This window comes from Dermacentor albipictus, chromosome 7 (genome assembly GCF_038994185.2).
Source record: "Dermacentor albipictus isolate Rhodes 1998 colony chromosome 7, USDA_Dalb.pri_finalv2, whole genome shotgun sequence".
Classification (NCBI taxonomy): Eukaryota; Metazoa; Arthropoda; class Arachnida; order Ixodida; family Ixodidae; genus Dermacentor; species Dermacentor albipictus.
The window spans coordinates 105,997,529-106,023,783 of NC_091827.1; the positions used below are offsets into that span (position 1 = coordinate 105,997,529).

Genomic DNA, 26,255 nt, shown 5'->3' on the forward strand with positions numbered 1-26,255 from the left:
GTTACTGTGGGGCAATTGTAGACGACAGTTTTAAGAATATTTTTTATAGTCCGGTCTACCCTGCGTTCCTACGATCCAAACAGAAGCCGAAGACTGTAATACCGTATCTCAACACTGTAACCTAGTGCATGTACAATAATCTTTTTTCCAGACAAGGGTGCGAAACTTTTCATAGAACAGCCAAGCTACTGGCCTCAGTTTAGAAAAAAACAAGTGATAAGTGATGTTGCCACGATAAGTGACTATCGAAATAAATTCCCAGATATTTCACACACTCCACTTATGCGATAGGCGCCCATTTACAAGAAACACAGTCTGAATCATGTAAGTAGAGAAGCATGTTAATTACAGTAGCCTTGGGTGGAGAGCGAAAACAAACAAGTTGTGTTTTTTCGGCATTAACAACAATACCATTATTAGTGAAGCAAATCATTGCCGTGTAGCGTCATTTTGCAAAATTTCTGTGGACATTTTGTAAAAAAATGTGTTTTGCCAGTAACACAGTGTGGTCCGCATACTGGAACGCGGAACATTTGGAAATTGCCAAAGGTAAGTTATTAACAAAGATATTAAACAGCAATGGCGATAAGATAGATCCCCGAGGAACTGTAACTTTCAACAACAGCTTAGAACTAAAAACGCCCTTATCATTCGTAGCGACCACTTGAAATCTGTTGCTCAAGTAATAACACAACAACAATAATAATAATAATAATAATAATAATAATAATAATAATAATAATAATAATAATAATAATCCTTACAGGCACAAACCTCCTGTGATGTACAGACCAGGAACCGGTTGATCAAAAGTTCGCGTGGCTGTCTTCTTCATGGGCGGTGCGGCTGATGCCGATGCCCGCTACAAGTACCTACAAATTTCTAGAAATCCCTACGCGTGGTCAAACCTTGAAAATTCCCACTCATCCCTTTCTTCAGATCCGGTTTAAATATACGTATCTAATGCATTTCGGCCCATATCCCTTACAAGCATCCCATGTGAGTACTTTGCGCGCACTATTCCACCGCATGTGTCATCACACTTCAAACAAAAAAAAAACAACTTTTTTTTTCTCAACTTCAGTACGGCTTTCGCAACGGGCTCTTTTGCGATACTGCATATTCATTGCATATTTATTCATGTCGCCATTGTACGTAATTAGGTAACGTATCGTCCCGTAATATTGCTTCTCTTACGGTCTATTCTATTAGAAATTTTCTTTGCTCTCGCAGACAGTTTGTTGTCAAAAATGACACTTGCTTGATTCTCAATGAAATGATGTCTAATTATCTACATGGAAGCGTCGCTGGTCCTTTCTTTTTAATTTTCATAAACAACCTTCCGTCAGACATCGCGTTGTCTAGTCGCCTTTCTGCGTGCGATTTCATATTCTATTGCAAAATCTACTCACAATCAGACCGTATCACTCTCTCACAAAATCTAGGTTGCATTACAACCTATCGCTCCTCTTGGCTGATGTCTTTCATAGCATAAAAGTGCAACCAAATTACAATTACTTGAAAGCGAATAAACTGTGCGTTCGAATGTTTCATTCATGGTTGTAAGTTTTAACGAGCTTTGTGTAACAAATACATATTTGCTCACCTCAAGTCCAAATTTTCTTGGTTTAGTCATATTAAAAGATAACAGCTGACGCGTCTGGCATGCCAGTAGACTTAAAACGTAATCTTTAGGACGCTCCGCATTCCACGTGCAAAATAATCTACCAAAGAATTGTAGGGCCTAACACAAGTATGCGTCGCCCATCTTGTCGCACGAACAAGCCTGTCTTATCCGCTGTTTAGGCTCAGTTCAAAATTACGCGCCACGCTTCATTGTCCAAAATTACAGCACACATTTTAGTGTGACGAGTACCTAATAATCACCATCAGTTCCTTCGCATAAACATTTCGCTTTTTTGTATTCTGCAATAATCATCCACAGCAAAGACTATCTTCATTACCGGTCCTTCGACTGCCTAAATGTCCAGCCATCTCCATGTCCGCGTCCTTACGTCCAAACCAAAACATTTAACACATGTGCATTGCCAAGAGCCATTTGGTTGTGGAATGACCTTCGCGAATATAGGCGGTTTTTCCAGAAATTGATTTTTTAATCCTAATGTTGATGTATTCTTAGATGCAGCATTTTGTTCGTCGTCCTTAAAAGTGCTTATTGTTTCACTTTCTGTTTACGATGTTAAGAACTTGTGTAAAAGCAAAAATTTCTTGCGTTGTCTTTTTTGTTCTACTATATGTAGTTTTGATTCCTGCTTTTTGCAGCAAAAATTGGACTCATTCTCCCTTACACAATGTTTCGACGTCGGATCCCGGGAGGTTGCGGGTATAAATAAATAAATAAACAAATCAATAATTAGATTAATAATCAATAATTAGATTAATAAATAAATAAAAAATAAATAAACAAATAAACATTCATTTTGCAGATAAACACGGTGACACAGTCCTGTGCAGTGTCCTTTGTGTTCTAACTGTTTACACATCTGAGACGCATTCTGTTAGCAAACTGTTCGAGATTGTCTTTGCTCATATTCTCTTCGATTTTCCTGCACATTCGGCAATATTCGAGGAATTGCAGCACTTTTCTTCCCGATTAAAAGTGAACCGCGCGCCGCCTACACTGCCTTCTCCCACATCACATCGTACAAGGCCAGCTCAGCCCGAATTCGTGGTTTTCCGATACACTGACTACTTAGGAAGGTCAAGCGTCATGGGAGCTCTCCGTAGCAAGGGACATACAGACGTGCTAGGTGATTCGTGGTTGGCGGATTTTAATGTTTCCTGCTTTGGCTACTGCAGTTACGCTATGTCTAGCATAAGGCTGTAAAATACAAGTTCGAAACCTGCATGGCTGTTAGAGCATAATTGTACAGACCTAATTGTAAAGAGGAAAATTGCTTTCAATATTATGGTTTTCACTCGGCTGCAGAAAAAAAAAACGAAATCCATGCTTTCATTCAATTAGCACGTGGTAGTGCTCTACCGATAGAGGTTATTGGGAAAAACAAGAAGTATTCGTTCGCTTTTGCTCCTTGAGCATTTAACGAAAAAGCTTAGCCACCCGCAGCAGACGACAGAGCTCTAGGATGGCGCACTTTTTCTCCTCAATTCGCAATTCCCAAAAAGGCGCTCAAAGGCAGCGCCGTGCTCACATGCCGTGAAGTATTGGGAACCGCGCAAGGCGTTCTCGATAAGTCGTTCAATAAGGTTCCGCCAAACGAAAGCGACGTTGAATTCGCTTTTAACTCTGCAAAGCCAACCTATAGCACATTTGGCAATGCAATGGCGATTCTCCTTCGTCTCTCATGTAGATTTTTCTTCAGCGCATATATTAGAACTGTGTAAATGGCTGTAGGCGCGAAGTAATGTTGCACTAACGAGAATAGAAAAAGACGAGCTCGCGTCATTCGTGATTTTCCTTCTTTCGTATACAGTTGTGTCATGCTACGGCTTGTTGGGATTTGGTTCTGGGATCACTGGTTCGGACTCGGACGCCACAAAGAGGGCCGCTTGCCTGTGACCCTAGAACATGGTGGCTGGACTGTGTGCGCTATTTCGGAACGTCGCTCTTCAATGGACCCACGCTGTTGTCGGCCTGTATAGCCGAGAGTTGCTTGCTGGTGAGGAGATGAATTCGGGAGGTTGAAGGAAACCAGAAATGGGTTTATTTTACACACACTCACAACACTCTATGGACAAAGGAGCACACTCCATGTCGGTGCACATCCCTTGGCTGATCTCACTGCATGACCGAGCACACTCCGCTAAACAAAAGATGTCCTTTCTTGAAACAGTCATTCTCCCTAGGTAATTAGATGAGGGAATTCTATGGCCGTCTCTCAGCCAATCACAGGGGTGAAACTGTTCACATCACTCCACCCGTGGTCGGACCATCTTGCTGTACTGCGCTCTGATGTACAACCTCCAAACTCGCCTGCGTTTCAATGAGGAGCAATTGGTAAAGAAGGGTCTACGCAGCTCCGCGGAAGTCGTCGACATTGCCTACTTGCCGCAATTAGTGGGCTCTCCGTGACGGTGAATTCGTTAGCGTCAGGATCCTGGCTGTGTGTGTCGTTACCGCTTCCTACATGGTTCCTGTCACCTGACCCGTCAATAGACTGCGCCGGTGTTGGTGACGACTGCTGGGGGGTGTTGGTGCTTCGTGGGAAGCGCCCTAAGTACGTCCATAGCCGTTTTAAGACGTCGCAGCCTTCACAAGGTTAGACGTCCTTAGGGAAAGTCGTTGCATATAGGTTAAAATGGCTACACTTGCATAAGACCGTGTTCTTTCAAGAAGCGACCTTGTAAAACGCGCCACTCGTTTCTCATTGCAATAAAATAAAATAATCTTGCAATTGACAGTGGAGGACCAATTTGAGGAGGTAATATCATAGCAACCGTTTATAAAACGCGTGTGACATTTGTAAGACCTCGTTATAACACTTCTGTATTTGCTATTAAAATGCCCGTTCAGCATTAAAAGATAGCCCGTCAACCTTAATATGACCCGTGCTTTGACTCCGGGAAACGCAGGGTAATGCCTCCCCCAGCCGCGCGGACGCACCTGCGTACGAGATCAGGCACATCGTAGCCTGCTCTACTTCACTGATCATTCATGATTGATGGCCTGCATAATGTTAGCAAAGTAGTGAGATTGCTGCCCGTAACGCAGCAACGCAGCAGGTTGCGTGCCTTTCCGCATACCTACTGAACGCGTTAACCGTTCCAAAAGCATCTTGCGCCAGCAGATATGCCAGCTCCGAGCGCTCTCTCCTGTCACTTTCCTGTCATCTCTCCGTTCCACCTTCAAATTTCGCCACACCGCTGACGGATGTGCGGCTGTCAGCCGCGCTCTAGAATGTTACGGCGTGTTCAGCAGGTTTCCATCTTCTTTTCTTTTTCAGTCAATCTGTATCTCATTCGACAATACAACTTCACGCAGGAGATAGATGGGAAGAGAAGGCGTGAGGAGCAAGGCTCATCAAACCTTCAATTTGTCTATACACGTCCATAAGTTCTAATATGCGGAGTGACGTTTCTATGCCGTACGCGTGTTAATAGAAGCGCCGAGGTGTATGGCTCTATATGTATCTCGCATCCCCGTGATGAGAACAAACATTTTAATCTGCATCCTCTAAAAAAAAGGTGTTATCGCCAAATCTAAAGATAGTGTTGAAGTCGCTGCAAGCATTTTATTGAAGTTCGCCTCTGAAACCATTACGGAATATTTACAGCATCAAAGTACAGTCAGCCCCGACAAATTTCTATGCAGTGATTTCGCTTCTTGAGGTTACCAGTGAAAATCAATTCGCCCATATACTGAAATAATTTTAGCAGGAAACCGTTTAGGAAAGTTTTGTTGTGCATACTGAACTTAAGCAATGCATTAAACAAACCTGCTCACCGCAATGCACAACGAATGGCACGACATGCAGTCTAGGTGATATTCCTAAAGGACCAATGGCACTGAAAATTCACCTCACCGAGGGATACGAGGAGCCCACGAACATCCTCCACGAGCCGGGGTCCACGATAGTCGACGACAAGGCTGGGCTTCGAAGAGCGCCCATAACCCCGGAGGTCCAGTGCCACGACCCTGAAAGTAGGTTAGATATAGGTATTCTAGATATTATACATAGAAATTCTAAATTAAAGAAAGATGAACATCAAAATTATGTTACCCACGCTGTGTAAGAAGTTGTCATAAACAACGTTAAATTGTGTGAGTAAAAGCTTTTCGAACAGATATTAATCATCAAGAAATGCTTGCGTCCTGGGAGCCTTGTGTTGATTCCGTTGAAAGAATGATTGTCCGGCAACAAAAAAAATAAAAAAAATAAAGGCGCATTATTGTCAACATAAGCAAATAGTAGAACACTTTTACAAAGCTACTCCCTTCATTAAAGGAGGGATACAATTGAAGTCGTATATTGAGGAAGCCTCTATTATTTCATTGCGCAATTGCAGCCTATATTTAGATCTAGTATAGATAGTTACATACCTTTTTTTTTGCATTGGCGCCACTGTGCTGAGTGGCATGATTTATGAGCAGTCAGTATGCTGTCGTATGCGAGCGCTCAGTGTTGTATGCCATCTTAATGTTAGCGGAGTTCCTTGTGTTTACTTTCATGCTCGCTCGGTCTACTTAGTATAACGTAGAGTACGCTGCATGGGATGCAGGTCTGTGTGGCGTACTGAAGTATTTCACGTCTACATGACCGGAGTTTCGGCTTGTGTTGAGGTGGGAGTAGCCCCCATGGCAATGTGTACGCACGTGTTTTAGCACACAATCCGCCTCTGTTCTGTGTTGCTTATATTCAAAAGTCTCTCCTTGTGTATCTCTAGAGATTTCCCTCACAAATGTGGCCTTACTGATACATTTTGACTGCAATTCCAAAACGTGGTTTAGCAACAATGAGTGGTTAAGAAACATATGAAACGATAAGTTCTGGTGTTTCCTTTGATAAACATTGAAATTGCTATCTGTAGATACATTGCACGTGTGACTCGCTCCTTAGGTGCGTTTTACGCCTACGAATAAAATAGTTCTCCTTAGTAATAACAGAACACCGAGTACAGTCTGAATCACCCATGTGGAGTGTTCGAGCGGCTGGGTGCCGACACGCCGGTGTCTAGAGCCACTTTAACTGTGGGGTTATTGAGCTCTTTGTTCGATAGGGAATGTCCCCTAAATGTGGAATCACCATACGTGGTCTTCTTGCGTCGTTCGGGCATACTTTTTTTTTCGTGAACAATGACGACCAAATCTGCCGATTAGTCACTCCAGACAAGCGTACATTATTACTCCTTTAGAGGGCAAAATGCAATGCCAAAGCACGAGGGCTATTTTTGTCATGCTGGTTTACCAACCGCAGTGATCACTGTGATGATGCATCCTATTGGGCTCATACAGGTTGCTAACATAGACGTAGCCTTGTGATTTCAAATCTTCTATCCTTGGAATTTGTGAGAACGATGCCGGTGGCTGACGCAAGTAACTTGTGATCGGTGCTTAGAAATTATGGTGTTACATTGGGTTGGCCGCACACGAGGACTCTGATGTTTTAGTTCCCACGCCGAGCTATCAGTTTATGAGATTTTACAATTGATGCTTAGCCATTCAATGATGCCGCTGTTTCTTGCCGAGTGGAAACCCATACATCCAAATAGTTGGCAACACCTACATACACTGCTGCTGATGATGTACGTCGCATGTTTGCGCAGCCAAGAAACATTATTTCCAAATACTGTAGTTCCTGCTTGACTTAAATCCTACGCAGTGGTTCCTCGAGGACCTTGCTTGAACTGACATCACGAGAATATATCGGAGAACGAGCTAAAACCTAGCCGAATTGTTGTGTAGCACGCGATGGCCGCACATTGAAGCAGCGCCGCACCTGACGCAGCGCCCCCTTTCTTGCTCGTCCGATAAGACGTCCTTCTACAGCGAGCAGTCTGTGCACCATGTACCTGGGGCCGGCACTGGCCAATGGCCATTGAGCGTCTTAGCAATCGAGAGAAAGCAGGAATCAGCCACCACTAGCCACTCCCAACACGTTCCACCGAGTGGCCGGGGACAGCTTAGCGACATTTGTGTAAAATGTGACTGAGCAGAAGGAAGACGTTCTGCGCCATAAACTGCAAGAAATGCGGCAGCAACTTGTAGTGGGTCTATGAGAGAATGCGCAAACTTCACTCGCCTCAGCTGCACAAGGAGCGCCCGAGTTTATGATTATTATTCATACACCCTTTTATCCAAGGCGAGCACAATAAGCTCAAACACCTGCGTTGGATAGGAGATTGTCGGCAAAAACCGGCAACCAATTGCCAGCAATGACTACCAGGCGAACACTGCCTTCAGCAAGAACACAGTGTTACACTCACCAGGAGCACACAATATCAAAAAACTATGAACTTCGATAGCAACGCAAGTTCTAGACATGCAATTGTGTCTCCACATACGAGTGTGACTTACTTTCTGTAGCAAATTCAGATTCCAAACTTAAAATAATAGCCACTCATTGCGAGTTTTCTTCCAGTGCTGGGAATCAAACTACAAGCGAGCGATCTCTCAGTGACTTGCAATATTTTTGTCTACACGTACACGAATATATATTGTTATGCTATGTTAATAATGAGAAAATCGTTCGCACGTTTTTCATCAACTTTGGCAAAACAATAAAATTGTCGGAACCAACCAGCATGGTCAAGTAGGCCGCAAACTCAAATTTGATGCGCTAGCACACACGCGTATTTCCAAACCAAATATTTGCATATCAAGTTAGCGACAACAGGTGGATAGCCGTGACAACCTAACAAATCTATCGCTGTGATAACTCAACTACATATTGCCACAAAGATGAAATGTAAAGCACAAATATGTATACAGCTATTTACATGTTAAAGTTGAGTGACATTTGCGTAGCTTGACACACAGCTCAGTTCCGGCAGACAGCTTAGCACTTCTATGCCTCCGTCTGGCGTGCGAAATTATGTCCGACCCTCCGTTACGTAACCCCCAGGGCCTGTAGCACCATGTCATATTAATATATAATGGCTCATTCATATTGAACATGATGGTGAGCTAGCTCCACACTATGTGCGCTTGGTCAAGTCCCGCATAACATCCTTCGTATAAACGGCACGTTCTCAGTTCATCCCTTACCACCGCACATACGCGTACTTTCAAGCAAGATCATGCGTGGAAAAAGGCGGCCACTCTCTGCTCGCGCCTGTATTTGGCCAATGAGCACACGCAACGTTTATATGCAGCCCTGAAAATTTGGCGCCCAAAAAGTCCGCAGAAGCAGTGAGGGAGTGGTACAAAGCGAAATCTGCAAGCAGTGATGAGGGAGAAGCTGTGAGGGGGGGGGGGGGGGCAAAGAAAAGTGAAAGGCAAAGGGAGAGAGCTAATTGACTAAGATATAAGCCGTTGCCTCTGTGCGTAGCGTTGATGGAAAGGGAGGTGAAAAGAGTGCGCCACCGGGAAGGAGCAAAAACATGACATCAGTCGGCGGACGAGGCCATTCATTCCAGTGGTAATTATCGTCATTTCTTTGTACCAGCGAGATTGTACGACTGTGTTCGCATTGTGAAGGCATCTGGCCGCTTTGATGAATGCTCTCCGCGATGTAAGTGATGTTCAATTCCGCCGATGTTGCAGAAAATTGTGAGAACTCACTGCAACTTTGATCACAGGGTGACATGTAGCCAGGCTTCCTTTAGTTGAAACTTCATGGGCGGATTTTTATAACGGCTTGCGTTTTATCGCACCGCTACTAATCGCGTGTGCACATTTAACCATGACATCTTCCGTTTCTTTTTATCCCCTTCGTGGACTTTTCAGAATGAATTCATTGCATTTCGTAGGTCAAGTTTGTCGAAGACCGTCTTTATTTCGAACAGTTTTCTGGTGTGTTACGCACTTTCCTCCGTCTAATGTGTGGATTTGCATTGGTTTCTAGCGTTCTTGTTCAATGTGACGAGTTCAATGAAAGAAATCCCGATTTAGCTCGAAGATTGTTTGGCGCAAGAGTATCCATTAAATCCGACGACGCAGCAGCAAAGAAAAAAGTGTTGATTTGCGCTAGAAGCAGAATCTGCCACAATATCTATTAGAGAGGAGCAGTGCACTCGTTACTGGTGAAGTTATGTGCCATTGGCAAAATTTGAACGGCGCGATATTTCACGTCAAGCTAGCACTTTCAAGATGGATTGCAGATTGAAAAATCTGTAGATTTCAGTACTCTCGTCGTTTAATAATCAGCGCTGCATTGCTTAAGAACTTTGAGAGAACGAAAACATATCAACAAAGAGGACATTTTGCTTTTGTGTAGTGATCGTTTTGTAGTGTTGATTTTCTTGTATGAGGTACGAACTAGCCCCAAATTAAGCTCTGTTAAGGCCTTTATTATGAGTTTATGTTTCTAGAATTATCAAATTTCTGCAGTTTCTTTTTATTCTCTCCCAAATTTATTTTTTTTCTATACGGGATTGGAGCCGGAGAAGTCGAAACTAATATCATTACCATGGAAAGCAAAACGCCCGGCTCTCAAGTGCAACTATGCAGTGGACCACAGCACCGGTAAGCAAAAATATGGCCCAGTATGGCTGCTCATTGCACTCCGAAACGATCACATGCTTGGGGTGAAGCACACAAAGAAAAACCTAATATTTTGCCAGAAAAAACGTTGGTTGGGCAAAGAAAGAGACAAGTACGTGTCCGCAATATAGCTTTCATGCAGATGACATTGAAGCACTTGCATGCGCTGTACTATCACTACGGGTATAGACACATTCACGAGACCTCTAATTTCTCCTAATTTCACTAGAATAGGAAGTCACTGTGTCAGTTTAGGCGAGTGTAAATGAACGCAAGCGCAGCTGAATGCCTTAAGCTTAACGACTGACAATGTGGGCCAATTAGTGCAAGTGTAAATAAATATGACTCAAATAAACTCAAACATTGTGTTGATATCGAAGAGGACAAGTATATGCGAAATGTGTTCGTGCAAACCGTGAAGAACGGAACTGAGCGTATTTTGCTCAGTGTTGTGGCTAGTACAGAACATTGCGTGGGTTCGTATATTTTCATGGCGTGAATACTGATTTACACTACATATGCGCTCATTGTATGCGCATTTAGCAGGGATGGACATTCGTGCTAATGATGCCAGGGAAATTTCAGATATAGAGCTGTAACTTGAAAAGTTGGGCACATAAGCATGCCATTCACGATCTCACTGAAAAATCTACGGATTTGAGAACTTGGGTCATTTCATAATGTTGTAAAAAACAAGCGCTGTATTCCCAAAAAGCTGAAAGAATAAGTAAAGACCACAAAATGGACGTTTCACTTATGCCTAGTGATTGCTTTTCAGCGTTGATTTTCGGCTTTGAGGTGCCCTGTGCCCCCAAAATAGGCCTGAATAATACCTTTCTTGGGAGCTTTTGTTTCTCAAAGTATCAAGTTTTTTCAATTTCTTTTTATTTTGACCTGATTTTTTTTTTGTACAGGATTAAAGCAGGAGAGGTCGACAATAATGACAATGCCACCAAGGAAAGCAGATCACCCAGCTCTCCAGTGCAACAATACAGTGGACCACAGCGCCGCTAAGCGAAAATAAGGCCATAAAGCCCAGAAATGCTGTTCATTGCACTGCGCAATGTTCATACGCTGATGATGAAGAACAGAGAATAAGCTGACATTTCGCCAACATGAAACTGGGACGGGGCGTAGAAAGAGACAAGTATTTGCAATATTGCTGACATGCGGATGCCATTGAAGCACTTGCACGCAAAGTGTTATGACTACAGGTAGACGCACTTTCAAGACCCCTGACAATCATTTCTGCTGATTTTGCAAGAGTGGAAAGTCGCTGAGTTGAGGAGAGTGTAAATAAATGGCAGTGCAGCTGGATGACAGTAAGTGTAAGGTACCATGAGTGCTAGCTGACAATGTGGGTTAAATAATGATTACCTGCAGATGTAAAGAAATGTGAATGGGAAACAAACCATAAGCTCAAGCCCGTTGAGTTGATTTCGAAGAGGACAAGTATATGGGAAATGTGCTCGTGCAGAATGTCGACAACGCTAATGAGAGTATTTTGCACGCTTTATTTGCTTGCTGGAAGGATTACGTGTGTTCGTCTGTTGCCATGGCTTGAATACTTTGTTTACGCTAGGCATGTACTCAATGGTTGGCATGTACTCAATGTACTCAATGGACTTTGGTTCTAGTAAAGCCAGTGAAATTTTAAACGCAGTGCAGTAGCATGAAATGTTGGGAACATTCGCATGAGTTATGCACATGTGAAGTGTGTGATACAGAATGTTCTACTTTCTGTAGTAAATCATCGCCACATAATTTGATAATATTATTGGAAAATTCTACGTGTTGATTGGGCATGATGTGATGGGAAAGGCGCAAAGATGACAAAAAGAGAAATACGGACAGTGGGCGCCCTATTTGCTCCCAGCAATGTTCAATAAGGAAAGAAAAGCCGCTATTTTCAGCAAGGAATACTATCACAGTCCATCGGTGCACATTCGCGTCCTCGTAAAGCAGTTCTTTTTGGGATAATGAGATTGATGCAACACTCATGCACCTATCGCCTGCATCAATAATCCTTTTGGCCTGAATTACTCATCAAGCACTTTTGTCAAAGCTCATGGCAGGCGTAAAAATTTGGCTTCCATTTCCAATCTCTATATTGGATTGCCAGGTGGCCCTCTCTCCCATTACTGACACTGTTTTGATTTTTGTCTTGGCCTATTATTCACACATTGCTTGGTTTGTCCTATGTACTCTCCACAGCATGACAAAGAATTTCATAAACGACTCCTGCCTGACAGTCGATGCATTTATTTTCGTGATTTGTGACACAGGGCGCTGCCTCGCAAAAAAGGGTTTGGTCATTCTGGACATCCTTGAAAGCATGCACGGGGCACAGAACACCACCTTTACAATAGCGCGCTCGGCAATTTAAAAAAAAAACCGACACGCGGTGTATGCAACGCCCAACGGCTACCTTTTCTCTTTCGCGAGGTGGCTCCTGGACCAGTCGGCGAATTCACAACTTCTTCATGATTTTTTTCTGCTACGGAAAGTGGCACAAGTTGTGGGTAGGGCGTCGTTCAATGTTTTCAAGAAAATTCTCCGCAGCTGGTTGTGGGAAGGACATGAAAAGGTGAAACAATGGTGCACAGCGGACACTCAGGCTCGTGTGTCTTCACAGTAAAGCAGATCTCAAGAAACCTCCCTTTTTCATCCTTAGCCATATTGTGCAGGTTTTCTAAATTCATTTCTCTCAAAAGTTGAAGAGTCTGACGTTTTTGCTTCCGAACCTTGAACGCCACTTGTTTGAAGTTCTTCTTTATAGCAACCAAGTCCTTCTCACGAAAAGCACCAGTCGGCATAACAGCAAAGCCGCCCTCCTTATCGGCCTGTAGCACCACAAGGTCGTTGTCCTTCAGATCCTGGGAAATACTCTGGAGGTGAGGCTTTCTCGGTGGAATGGATGCACCACTCGCCATCAGGCAGGAAACACCGTCACTAACAATTTTTTTTTCTTCGTGGTTCTTTCCGCGGCTAGCCACCCTTCTCACCAGGGCAAGTAATTCTTGGCGCTGGGATCCTTGTGTGAGGCTGAACTTCGGTCCTTTTTCCAAAAAGAGCTCTAGTTGTCTAGGCAGAGATGCGTCTCCTAGCACGGCGACCTGGCCGGTGCTTGCACCGTGAGGCTTTTTTGACCGGGATATTAGGCTCACTAACGCTCGATGCCAAAGAAACTCAGTGGATGTTCCGGCAAGACGCTTCATCTGCTGTAACCACCTGTTTTCGTTTTCTGGTCCTTTCCCGAGAACAAGTACACGCAGCCAATCTTGAAACAATATAATTGCCTGGTTCTTTATTTTTTCGCGCGGTCACATGTTTATCAATATTTTAGGTGAGTGACTATTAGAAATTTTAGTTTTGACGCAGACACTGTACTTAGACGCATTTTTCATGTTTTTTCCGTGTTATTTGTTGGTCATTATTCCCATAGTCGTGCGGGTTTTATCACTGACTGTGCCTTAGGCATTTGCAGTGTGTTATGTCGTGGATAGATTGGTTGGTAGTGAAGTGTAGATGATACTTGTTATGTCTCGTTTTTGTCCCCGTTGGCTTGGAAAAAGACTACACTAGATCAATTGCCTCCTGTGCTGATCCACGTGTGGTTCTTGTTTGCTCATTCGATAATATGTGCCAGATAACATTCCTGAATGGTCGATAGATTGCTGTTTTTTACTTCTAAAGTTTTGTGCGTGACTCGGCGTGAATAACCTACATAAGGCAGGCTTATTGCGAAAATAAACTTAGTTGTGAGTCGCGCCGGTCCTGTTGTTTGTGTTCTTCTTCATGACTCCTGATCTTCTGCGCCTTGCCTTTACTACTTCAAGCATGAACCAACTAGCCCAAGCAAGAGTTTTACTTACATGGTGTGTGCCGGATTGCTTTACGTGAAGTGCAAACACTTCACGGACAACGCGTGTACTGTGCGTGCACTTGATATGCACTATATCGTGCCTAAATTAATGCAAACCAGGACTGGCACGTTCTGAAGTGAACGGAGCACGCGTCGCGGCCTAATGTGCCGAATGATCTGCCCAGTCACTCTAATTCTATGTTGTCGTGGAGATAGGCAGCATGGCCTCGCAAGAAGGAAATAGTTCATCTTATATTATCTACAGTGTTTCGTAGATCATCATTTCATTCATGTCACCATATTTAAACGTGCCGTCATAGAGTTGAAAAAATGCTTTTCATAGCAATAAGTGTAAGAAGGACTATATCAATATCTCATCTATACATTCAAATCTTTGCAACGATTGAAAAATAACCGAAAATTCCGCAGTTGCACTGAAACTATATAAAGTTATTGAGCAGCTTTGGCATGTACAGTTCTTATAGACAAGTGTATGGTCCAACTCAATACGCCGACCATGGAAGACCACTTACGATCTCAATCTTATACGTAAAAAAACACAATGCCAATATTTATTTTTTGAAAAAAGCGTTCCAAGTGCTGGATTTTCAGTCTTTAGAGGCGTTTCGCAGTGTAGGTAAGCCTGTTCTTTACACTTAGGCAGACGGGCAACTGATACTACGTGGCGCTCACCAGAAATCCTTCTTTAAATCCAGGATCTGATACTTCCACGAGAACCAGAAATCCGGGAATCCATGTAAGAGCAAAACCAGAGGCTTTCCTTGATTTCCAGCTGAAACATAGTGCAACGTGGCGTCCTGTAATGATTAAAGAAAAATAGCCGTCAACTTATCGTTAGTTCTATTTATAGCAAACATTTTGTATACATATACCACAGGCACTGCGGTCTATATAAATGAGCTGATAATTCAGCAAGGCAGAAAAAAGATATTCAATGGTGCATTTTATACCTATAAACATCATTCTGCACAAGCTTTTCTCTAAGTGTTTTTTATACATTCGTAATCTTGAGCAAAATCTTTAGTTTGAAATATAGTTCTATCAAAAGTAGACAGGGCTTCGATACACATAATACACTATTGCAGACTCGTTCATTACTTAATCGCTGTCAGCCAAGCGTGACTCTAATTTGAATAATCTAACGAGCCAGCTCCTTTTATGGTGTTTATATTCATGTCCTTAAAGAATGATTTTTGTTCCATGACCAGCTTAGCACCGGTGCCACCAAACAATGGAGTTCTTTTTTTTATATCAACCAGAGTGCATTGGTTAATCATTGTCAATTACTCCACGAGACTTTAATGAAGCGGTACGCACCATACCATTTCGTTCTTTTCACCAGCATATATTTATTGTCACAGCTCTGCAACAAGTTTTTCTTTGTCCCTCACGTGCTGTGGCCCTTGTGCGAAATATATGCGTCTCTCCTGTCTATTAGCAGCTTCCTAGCTTGATATATATTTCCGAAGAGGTTTAGCGTTAAGTTCCATCCACTCGGTCTTGAAGTAAGTTGTGGGTTAGTTAGACGATATGGCCAATTTGGTATTTAAACAATTTAACCTCCAGTATTGATCTTATGATTAGAATTATCGTCAAACTTACAATGATTTCTATAGTCGGCAGCTCTAATCCGGCGTCTATGCAAGAGATTAGCTTTCATAAAGCTGATAATGCGCGATCGTAGCTCCTATCCCAAGATCAATCTGAACGGAACTGAGGGTACTTACAACGTTTAATGCTGTTCCACTTTCTCATGAAATATATCAGCGTTGAAGAGCCCATAGAACGCTATATCAACTGCTACTTAACCTATCCAACGTCATAAAAACGGGAAACACAAAGGTGGAATGACGACAATATAACGACGGCGACGGTATCTAAGTCAAGAGCACATATCTTGTAGTCCAAGAGGAGAGACAACTTGACATATAACCCACATGACATACGCTACCAGCCGCGGTAGCTTAACAGCTATGGCATTGCGATGCTGAACTGGCTGCCGCAGGTAGGATACCATTCATAGTGGTAGCATATCGACAGGGACAAAATTTAACAAGTCTCGTCTACTTAGATTTAGGTACACGTTAGACAATCCCAAGTGGTCAATATAATCACGAATCGCCCACTACGGCACGTCCCGTAAGGAAATCACAAGGGTGGCATGCAAAACATCTGCATTTTTTTTCTACTGTACATATAAGAACATGCTCCAAGGTGGATGAACTCATTGGACAGTGCACTTCCAGAGATGTAAGTGTTAATAAAGAAAAAATGAGACATCCACCCAAACTGAGGTAAGTGCTACAAAGAAAACCCACACGGGCTCCTCGAAATAAGATCTTCGCAGTTGGAGAAAAATTAGTACTGGTCCGGGACTTGAACCCGGAAGCATCGCCTTTCCGGGGCAGCCGCTCTACCATCTCAGCTAACCAGGCGACTAAGGGATGGCAGGTGAAGTCGAATTTATCCACAACTCAGAAGCAAAGGCAAGAGTTTGACGTACTAGTTCTGCGGAAACCTGCAAGGTAGATATAAGTAATAAATGAAGGGAGAATGAGACATCCACCCTAGCACAGGTAAGTTCTACAATGCAAACCTATACGGGTTCCTCAAAAGGGAAGCTTCACGGCAACCGGACAAATTTTTCTTCAACTGCGAAGCTTTTCTCCCGAGGAACCCGTATGGGCTTCTTTTGTAGCACTTAGCTGAGTTTGGGTGGACGTCTCATTTTCCCTTTATTAATTACTTCTCTCCAACTTACGGGTTTCCTAAGTACTATTACGTCAAGATGTAAAAGTATTCTAACCTGCAGTGATACTTACAGGGACATCGATCAAAACAGTGGGCATGTGTGTGCTGTTTGCAAGTAGACCATGACCCAAGCAGATATGCCAAGTGTGCCATGTTGCGCATAACAGACTTCCCATATGCAAAAAATTACTAAATTTAATTTTGACCTAACAAATGTCCAGAAGATGTATTGTGAAGAAGCAGTCAAGTAGGACTATCGATAGTAATATTCCATGCTGACAAAAAATTGTGGATTGCATTTATGACATAACAATACGCTTTTTCAAATTTCCGAAAAGGTTGGGATTCCAGGGCAGGTCATTTAGTTGCGCTTACATTTTTGGAGAAATATTAGTTATCAGCCTACCAAGAGGCAAAAAAAAAACATGTATTTCCTTACAATGCACAATCGCCAACCATAATTCGCAGCCAACACCCGGCGTGATCGCTCAGTGGCTATGGTGTTGGGCTGCTGAGCTCGAGGTCGCGGGATCGAATCTCGACCACGGCGGCCGCATTTCGATGAGGGCGAGAACACCGTGTACTTTCATTTACGTGCACGTTAAAGAACCTTAGGTAGTAGGATTTTCCGGAGTCCTCCACTACGGTGTGCCTCATAATCAGAAAGCGTTTTTGGCACGTAAAACCCCATAATTTTTTTTAACCTGCAGCGAACCTGTATGTAATGGGAAGCACATCCTTTCCCTTCTGTGCAGACAATATACACATAATGGGCAGTGAAGGGGGGACTTATATATAGCGAAGGAAAATATACCTATTTTTTTAATCCTGAGTTACAATTAAAAGCTGGCTCACCTCAAATGTGATGAAGTCGTGACCACCCAATGCCAGATCCTGGAGGCATTCTGGTTCCTCTCGCTCTCTAGGCTTCAGAGCGGCTCTTCCTTTCAGCAATATAAGGAGACCAATTTGAATGAGCAGTATAGCTGAGCGGACTGCACCAATAGTCAACAGCAGCAATGTACTCAGCGAGCGGCGCAATGCAGCGAGCAGGGCCATACTTTATATGGAGTCTCGCTGCCAGTGGCCACTTGGTTCACAGGTTGTGCACGAGAAGAGGAGTGGAAGCAATCTGATCGTCCCTACTGACGCACCTCCAGCCTTTGTGCGCAACGTGTGCAACGTGCTTGGCTTCAGAAGGTGGTCCTCACTACACGCCCGAATCTTTAGCACGCTGCTTTTAGTGCAACTCGATAAGGTTGTGTATAAACCAGCAAGCGAGGAACTGCAATAGCATTGCACTCATGATGTACACCTGATGCTTCCCGTCCCGTTGAACACCTCCTAATTCCCGCCGCTCCGAAAAATTCGACGTCAGTGATTTGCCGCCATCGGTTTCCCAGTTGCAGGTGATGCAGATGGCGTGGCTTTGCGGATCTGAGGGAACGTTGGCCGAAGTCCTGCAGATCAAGTGCGGAAATGAAAGAGAAAGATTTTGCTTAATAAAACAAATGTATTTAGCGTGTTATATCCGGACTATAAAAAGAGGGAAGATCTTTACATCGGGTGCCAACATAGTTCATGATTTCAGCACTGAGTGTTTGCCGACACAGTATCAAGCTACATCAGAGAAATACTGGTGCAAGAATACTTGTTGATTTCAGTGCGGAATTTTTCCTTCTATCTCTTCAAGTATGTGCTTTACAGCGAACGGTAGTAACATTGACTGTAGGAAAGCTAATCAGTGGCTGTATTCCGCATAAAAACTGCCACCGAGCTATCAACACCTTGTATTAGGATGAGCAACTTAGGGGTTCTCTGTATATGTCGCTTTTTGTTCACGCAGGCATTCCACCTACAAGCACATATCAGATTGCAACAGTTTAACCGGATACATCATTTTCATCATCTGGACTGAGTTGCTCAGCCATCGAGACTAGACAGGACCGGAACTCTCTCGAATTTTTTATGCTTCGCAGGATTACTTGTTTGAGGGAACAACATTATTTTTAGAACACAGCTTGCTTTACGCGCTAACGGGCGTGATAAGTGCTTTAAGGAGCGTTAACATTCTTATGTGTAGAGAAAAACATGAGCCACTCAAATACATTCATAATAGCTGCAAGTATGCTACGTAGATATTATGATAAGAGGAGAATTAGCACCGCTTCGTCAGCGACGTTGTGCAGACCGTTGTTCGATGACTACTTCTGCACATGTCTACATAAACATGTTTACTGCAAGAATGAGTTTGCATTCTCGGCACTGAACTCATCGCCCACGAATGTGCAGATAGAGCGAAGACGACCGTGCGTTGAGAAAACTTGATAAAATATATTTTTCTACACAAACAATAAAAACGCAACATTCAAGGTGGTGGCTCAAGAATATAGCGATATAAAGGCGTTCTACTGAAGCATATTTTGTTAATGCAGAAAGATTCTTTTTGAATTATAAAATAATATTAACTGACAGTGTTCGCGCGCTGTGGCCCTATAACATCAAACTCTTCCAATCAGTTCTTTTTAATTCTCGTAACGTGAAATTTACGTAACCAGCTATGCAAGCATCGGGCAGTATCCCGCAGCGTTGCATGAAAAGCCCAATAAAACGCGCTTCTCGTTTATAGTATGTAACTAATTTCTGGCTTTCAAAGCGAATAATATTGTCAACATTGAGCAGTTTTTGTTATCTAATTGGCTGACAAGAGGTGAGGAGCACGCTCAAGAGGATCAAGTTTCGATGTGGCCGAGCTATCACAGTAAAAGTAGACAACCGGATAAAGAGGTAGGTGCCAGCGTCTGCAATTGTTGCGCTTCCCTTTACTTAGCTTGCAGTGGCTGATCAAAAAACGCGGCGGCGTGCAACAGAAGGTTAAAAATGTTGCCAAAACTGATCCTGGGCAAAGAAGAGTTGGCAGAGCGATGTCGTATACGTGCCGAAGGGTCCTCATAATGTTATGCTTCCGCGCAAACTCGTTTATTCTACTCAAATAAAGTCACGCCCCTCAGCAGTTCGGAGTAGCCAGCGCCAGAGCGATCGGCAGGCAGCCATCGTCTATTCCTTCCGGCACGGGGCAGTCTCTGGCTATGCAGAAAAAAATTCAGTTTGGTTCGGCATAATAATGTGTCGCTAACGCGTGCACTTAACTTTGACGCGGTGAGTTCTTTGTGGTTTCGTGACGTGACGGGACAGACAGACGAAGTGGGCGCAACCCGAAAACATTTGACCAATAAAAATTAGCCAAACGACGCCCTCTTCGGAATTAGCGAGGAAGGCGACGAATAAGCAATTACGTTTCTTTCGTTGGGTCTTGCCATGCATAATCAGGGTGTACATATCATATGAGACAGGGCGTTTTCGCACTTTTCCTGACGTCGCACAACAGACAGACCCAGTGGGGGTAGCCCGAAAATTTTTGACCGACTGTCGGCCTCCTCAATTTGGGAATTCACAACACGTTCGAATAAATCTTTGAAGCCCAAGAATGTTCCCAGTTTGTCAGACTATTCGGTACCCCAGCGGGCCTAGCCGTACTCGGCAAGCTGGGATGTAACCCCACGGTCGTCACTCCAGATGCTGTGAAGCTGTCCAATGACGTAAGATCCAAGATATACATACACCGGATGCCACGCAATATGCATCTAACCTACAGCGAAGGACGAAGACGAGCCAGGGGTCAACCTTTGCTCGCCAGTGCCCTCTTGAACAAGGACGGAACATGCTTCGTAGACGCTGCTTCGTACCTTCAAGAAGAAGCCTTCTCCTCAGCGGTCATCGACTGCGATTCTAAAGTTTTCAGCTGCGTTACCATCCGCACTTCCACTTTCAACGTTGCAAAGCGGATTTCTATCGCTCTTGCGTTGACGGACACCGTAGATGACACGATTAATTCATATTCCAAGGCAACTACCAGGGCCTTTCAGATGGGAATGGTGGATCCCCATGCCTTACGTATCATCTAAAGTGCTAAAGACATGAAACATCACTCTTTGGCCTGGTTCCCTGCGCACCTTGGAACCGTTGAGGGTGCCTCGATCAACCCAAACGAAGAGGCGCACTCGGCTGCACGAGGTTTGACTGACCATGCGCTTAATAACGCGTCCTCTCCCCGAGCCCCCGAGCCCCGCGGCGCTGCACGCAATGTACCCCGAACGGTTCCCAAGCCCGGATGGCCCTCTTGGGGCGATTATGCTTACTTCGAGCATGTCCTGTGGGGCTGCGCCTATGCCGGTACCTCTTTCACCCAAGAGTAAATGATGAATCTCATTAGGGCCCACGACCAGACCTCTCAAATCCTGGCAGTACAGAGGGCTCGCGAGAGGGCAGTCAGGTTTCACCTGATGGTCCCGGGGTGGGCCTAGCCAGGTGACGTTGAGTTTTCTCGCGTCTACTTTGGACCAAATAAAGCTGGTCCACTCACTCGCTCACCGACCGTCGAAATTGATTGCAGAATTGGAATAGAAAAGTTAGGAATTGATTTACGTTATAGCGCCCCTTATAAACGCATGCATTTCTCGGACATCTGCTAATTAGCGCTACACACACACACACACACACACACACATATATATATATATATATATATATGTGTGTGTGTGTGTGTGTGTGTGTGTGTGTGTGTGTGTGTGTGTGTGTGTGTGTGTGTGTGTGTGCGTGTGTGTTTGTGTGTGTTAGCGACACAAAGCATTCACTAGCAACAACTAGCAGTGGCTGGGTTTCTCAAATGCACTCTATGCAGTATTGCTGAGGGGTGAGTGAAAACATACCCAGACACGTATGACGTGAACGGTCAAAATATCAACACTCCAGCGAAACCCTGAACACATATATAAGCTTACGAATCGGCTATCGATCATTAGCATGTGTCGTCTTCACAAATGCTGTCATGCCGTAAATTTTCGTAACCATTTACTTTTTCTATTGCTTACCTGCTGATGAACCAAGATGCTCAGTTTCGTTCACCGCAGTGTAGACAGCTGTCGTGGATCGCTGAAATGTCTCCATCGTAGCTTAGAAGCAACAAGATGCCTTAACGCCTGAAGCCAAATCGCTGGAAGCATTGAGGACGATACCCCCGTCACCTCTTGAGACAAATGCGTGCGTGTGTACCCATCTTGGGCAGTCGTCTGGCGCGGCCACGCTGACAGTTGCTGATGCCGCAGACACACATATTTATGATGATGATGATGATGATGATGATGATGATCTCGAAACATGCCACATACCCACTAAATAGCATTCCAGAATCCCAGCCAAACGATGCGTGCCAGTTGTGATGGCCATGCCACGTGAATATTTAGTGTGACAATGCACACAAAGAAAAAAAAAGAGGACGCGAATTACCATGGACCGACTCTACCGTTTACCTACTGTTCGTGCTAGTTTGTCTGCAGCCATAGGTCTAATTAGGCGCGTTTGTAAAATATAAATAAGCGTATTTAAAAGTTCGCTAAAGCCTAAAGTGGTCTAAAGCTAAAGTGGCTAAAGCTAGAGCTAAAAAGCCTAAAGTGGTCTAACAAATTGTATGTGAAGTATGTCCTATAAAAATGGCGTTGAATTCTTTTGTTACAGGACGTTCCCTAAAAGGTTGTTCGTTATATTGAAGTTATTTTTGCTTAGTCTAGTGTTCATTTCCTCCAGTGCAGCCAATCCACCACGTGTGTATGGGCCATATTTCAACGCCACATCGGTAGCAATAAGAATAGGCATACTGCGAATGGATTATACACAGGAAGAATTGCGAAAGTCTATTGAGCAAGGTAGTCTGTGACTTCATTAAGCGGATCCGTATATTGGAATATAATCAGTAGCCTTTAGTTTTATAAACGACTTGTACTTCCCCTTTTCAGACAGCGGTGGTTGAAGGTCCACATCGTCAACGTTGCTAGAGAAAGCCACATCATCCTGACGGGTGCTTTCCAGCATGGCAGAACTGCAGCATGTTCCGTATTGTTTCGGCGCTGTCTCGATAGTGTTCGGAATGGGCCATTGTGTCAGTGTGGGAGAAAAACGTGGGAGAAAGTCAAAGAACAGATCATTAGTAGGCTTAAGGTATGCAGTGCATACTCCCTCATTATCAAATAGTTGGAAACATTAGGACTGGGTCGCTGCACTCCCCCACAGCCTCCACCTAGCAATCATCATCAATTCCAACCAAAGCCACGTATGACCAGATCGTCAACAACTTTACCATGCAGTCATGCAACCGAGAAGAGGATGCACAAACGCATGCCGTGCCTAACGGGCACGACCGCGGAACCATCTTCACCATCTACGCTCTCGACATTTGACGTGCTCACACCGTTATCGTGTACGCGCGGGCCGCCAACGGGTGCCTCGTCACGTGACACTTCAACTGTTGTCAAACAACGCCCCATCTCAAGCGCTCCTAAACATTATTCTGGTGAAACGAAGTCAACTTGCTAACGGCCAAGACAAAATCGGAATACAAGTGCCAGCGTCAACGCACATACCTTTCAAGGCGAAGACAATATGGAGCCATATACATCTAGAGATCTAGTTCCGTCTCGACTCTCAAGCCTTCGTATGCGCACTACACCGCAACAAGACGCCGCGAGTGCAGAAGTGTCGAACACGCGCAGCAGCATCACGCACTGTTAAGTTACCGAAGCGCCCATTCATCATGTGGTTGCGGCAGCCTCAGAAAAGCCCTCTGAGAAAGCTACCACACTGTACTTGCCAGCAGCCAAATATCACAAAAAGGAGCAGTGTACAGGCCAGTCATTCATCTCTACCTCAATTAGCGCCAGCAATCAAAACCATATTTTCATAGATACGCTACCTCAACAACTATCGCAACAACATTAGAATGTTCACCATCTGCAACTGCAGGAACAACTTCAGCGACCCTGAAGACTACTTCGACACGGAGGACGACGGAGAGCATCGCCGAAAGCACAGATGCAACAAACAAAGCGGTAGTGCGCCAGGCCCCTAAATCCAAGGCGAACGCAACGAATACGACGTTTCGCAAAAAAGAAACGTTGTCGAACACACATGCAGCACCACCTATCCGCACAGCTCCCACGCCAAGGATTCCCCCGACAACGCCGTGCAGTAAGACCAAAAATACAGAGATTTTTTCCGGGCGTACCGAACCAACACAGACGTTACCTCAACGGCCCAGTACGCCCAACGTTCAAGCAGGATACACCGCGTGTCTCTAAGCAGTAATGACACCTAAGTTCCCAAATCTCCCATGAGTCCACACCTTCCTTCATCGGGGCATGCATAAGTCGTCGGGAGTGCAACAGCCAGCCTAGGCCACCTGAGCTCTGCTGCGCGTAATTGTTAGGACATTATGACGGCATCATCGGCCCTTGTACGTACGACTGTTTCGAAGGGAAGGGGAATCATGTGACGAACCGCAGAATAGTACGCACGGTGAAATAGTGGAGAAAGCGGTACACGAAGAATAAAGGCAGTGTTTGGGCGAGCAAGCTTGTCTCCATCCGCAACCTCCTGCTCGCGTCCCCCCCATATATATATATATATATATATATATATATATATATATATATATATATATATATATATATATATATATATATATATATATATATATATATATATATATATATATATGTATATATATATATATATATGTATAAGTACTGCCCGTGTCGTTTCGATGTTATGTTCCCCTGTCGCCATCTTTATTTGCGGTCCATATTTCATCATCTCGTATGAAAATGAGGACTAATACCATTCCGGGAATAGTACCTGCCTAAGTAGGGGACGTCGTTGAAGGACTGGATCTAACCGCGAGATAACGTGATACACTTAGCTCATTGTGGAGCTTCGAATGCTAACCATCGAAACTTAGCTACAATTAGACCACACAGACTTCGGGTTCCCCATTCACAAAAGTATGCCTCCAGCTATCAATATTATAGTACACACTCTGTCACTCTACCGCCGCAACTGCTGGTGTCGTGAGTAATTTCTTTAAAGCGAGCTACACGCACGTACCACCTTTTTCCTAGAGTTACCGCGTTCCTCGGAATTGTAACGTGGTTTGGGACACCCAGTAGACGGAATAAAACAGCTTTGACACGCCGCTTAATATTCGCAGAACAGAACATATTTTTCACAGTGAAACGCCTAAGTAGGGCCTCAGTAAAACTGAATAGGTCAATCACAAACAAAAGAATAAAATACTGCATTAGCTCATTTCATACAGGTATGTAAGCATTAAGGTACTAAGTGTCATGTCAGTCACCATATTAAACTATTCGGCTCATCTGTGGAAACTGTAGAAGCAATTTTGTTGTTTTTTTTCAGGCACACCTTTGAGAGGCCTCTGTAGGGCTCTATTATAGAGTTACACAGATCTGAGCTGCCTCTCCTTCTGGCCGGATCGTGAGCTTTTGTGTTGGGTGTTGTTCTCCTTTGCTTTTTTTGGATGTGTTGTTCATATGAGGCTCTCCTGTTCGGACGATATAGGCATTTAGCGCTTCAAATAAACGGCTTGGATATGATGTCGGCTATATACATTATATTAATTACAATATATTGTGTTTATAGAAACTGTTTTATTAGACGAATAAGAGAGAGAGAATGAACATTTTTATTAGGTAAATGCAGCTAGGGAGAGGCGTCCTCATTCCAGAATGCCTTGAGCTCGGGCCGCGTCCTGGGCCCTCGCACACAGCCGTTGCTGATCCTCGAGGTCGGAGCTGGCCAAGGCTCTCTCCCAAAGCTCGTTAGTGGGGTAAGGGTTCGGATGATTTAATGGTGCCGCTCTGCAACCCCCTACTATGTGCCTGAGGGACCCGGGCTCTGCGCAGAAGCGGCGTTGCGGAGAGAATTTTGTAGGATCTATGAGGTGATTTCTGGTTGGGTGGGGGAATGTATTAACCTGCAGAGCTCGGAGGAATCGCTCCTGCTCTCTAGGTAGTGACCTGTGTGGGGGTGCATATGTTCTGCGGGTTAGCTTGTAGTGTTGTGTGATGTCTTGGTAAGAGACTAGAGGGTGGATGCGCTCGGGTTCAGATTCCTCGGCGTCGGCTCGGTGGGTCAGATCTCGAGCCACGTGGTTGGCGACTTCGTTGCCAGGAATGCCTTGATGAGCTGGCGCCCAGATGATCATGACTGATCTCGTTGGCGGCTTTTGATTGATGATCCGGAGTGTAGTGGCATGAATTCTGCCGCTAGCAAAGTTGCGGCACGCCTGTTGGGAGTCGGTCACTATGACTTCAACCTCTGCTAGGGAGAGAGCGAGGGCTATGGCCACTTCCTCGGCTTGGAGGGGATTGTTTCGTGTGAGCGAAATGCTGCTCCGATGTTCTGTGTTGACGACTACGGTGGCTGTTGTGGCCGCGCGTCTGGAGTAAGAAGCCGCGTCAGTGTAGGCTGTAGAGGGTAAAGTTCCGTATCGCTTGTGTATGGCCAGGGCGCGGGCCTCCCTTCGCTCTGCGTGGTGCACTGGGTGCATATTGCTAGGTAGAGGACGTACGGTGATGTTTCTCC

At 44.4% G+C, this 26,255-nt stretch overlaps 1 protein-coding gene across 1 annotated transcript in view; it reads right to left on the reverse strand.

The window, feature by feature from the left end:
• LOC135903473 (epoxide hydrolase 4-like) overlaps positions 1-21,926 on the reverse strand; it is a 57,266-nt gene extending 35,340 nt beyond the window's left edge. The window contains exons 1-4 of the mRNA XM_065433796.2: positions 21,692-21,926; positions 17,616-18,220; positions 14,682-14,806; positions 5,505-5,617 (exon numbers count right to left, since the gene is read on the reverse strand). Coding sequence (XP_065289868.2) covers positions 5,505-5,617; positions 14,682-14,806; positions 17,616-17,819 — 442 coding nt within the window. The 5' untranslated portion in view covers positions 17,820-18,220; positions 21,692-21,926. The remainder of the gene's footprint in view (positions 1-5,504; positions 5,618-14,681; positions 14,807-17,615; positions 18,221-21,691) is intronic.
• Positions 21,927-26,255: the final 4,329 nt, after the last annotated feature.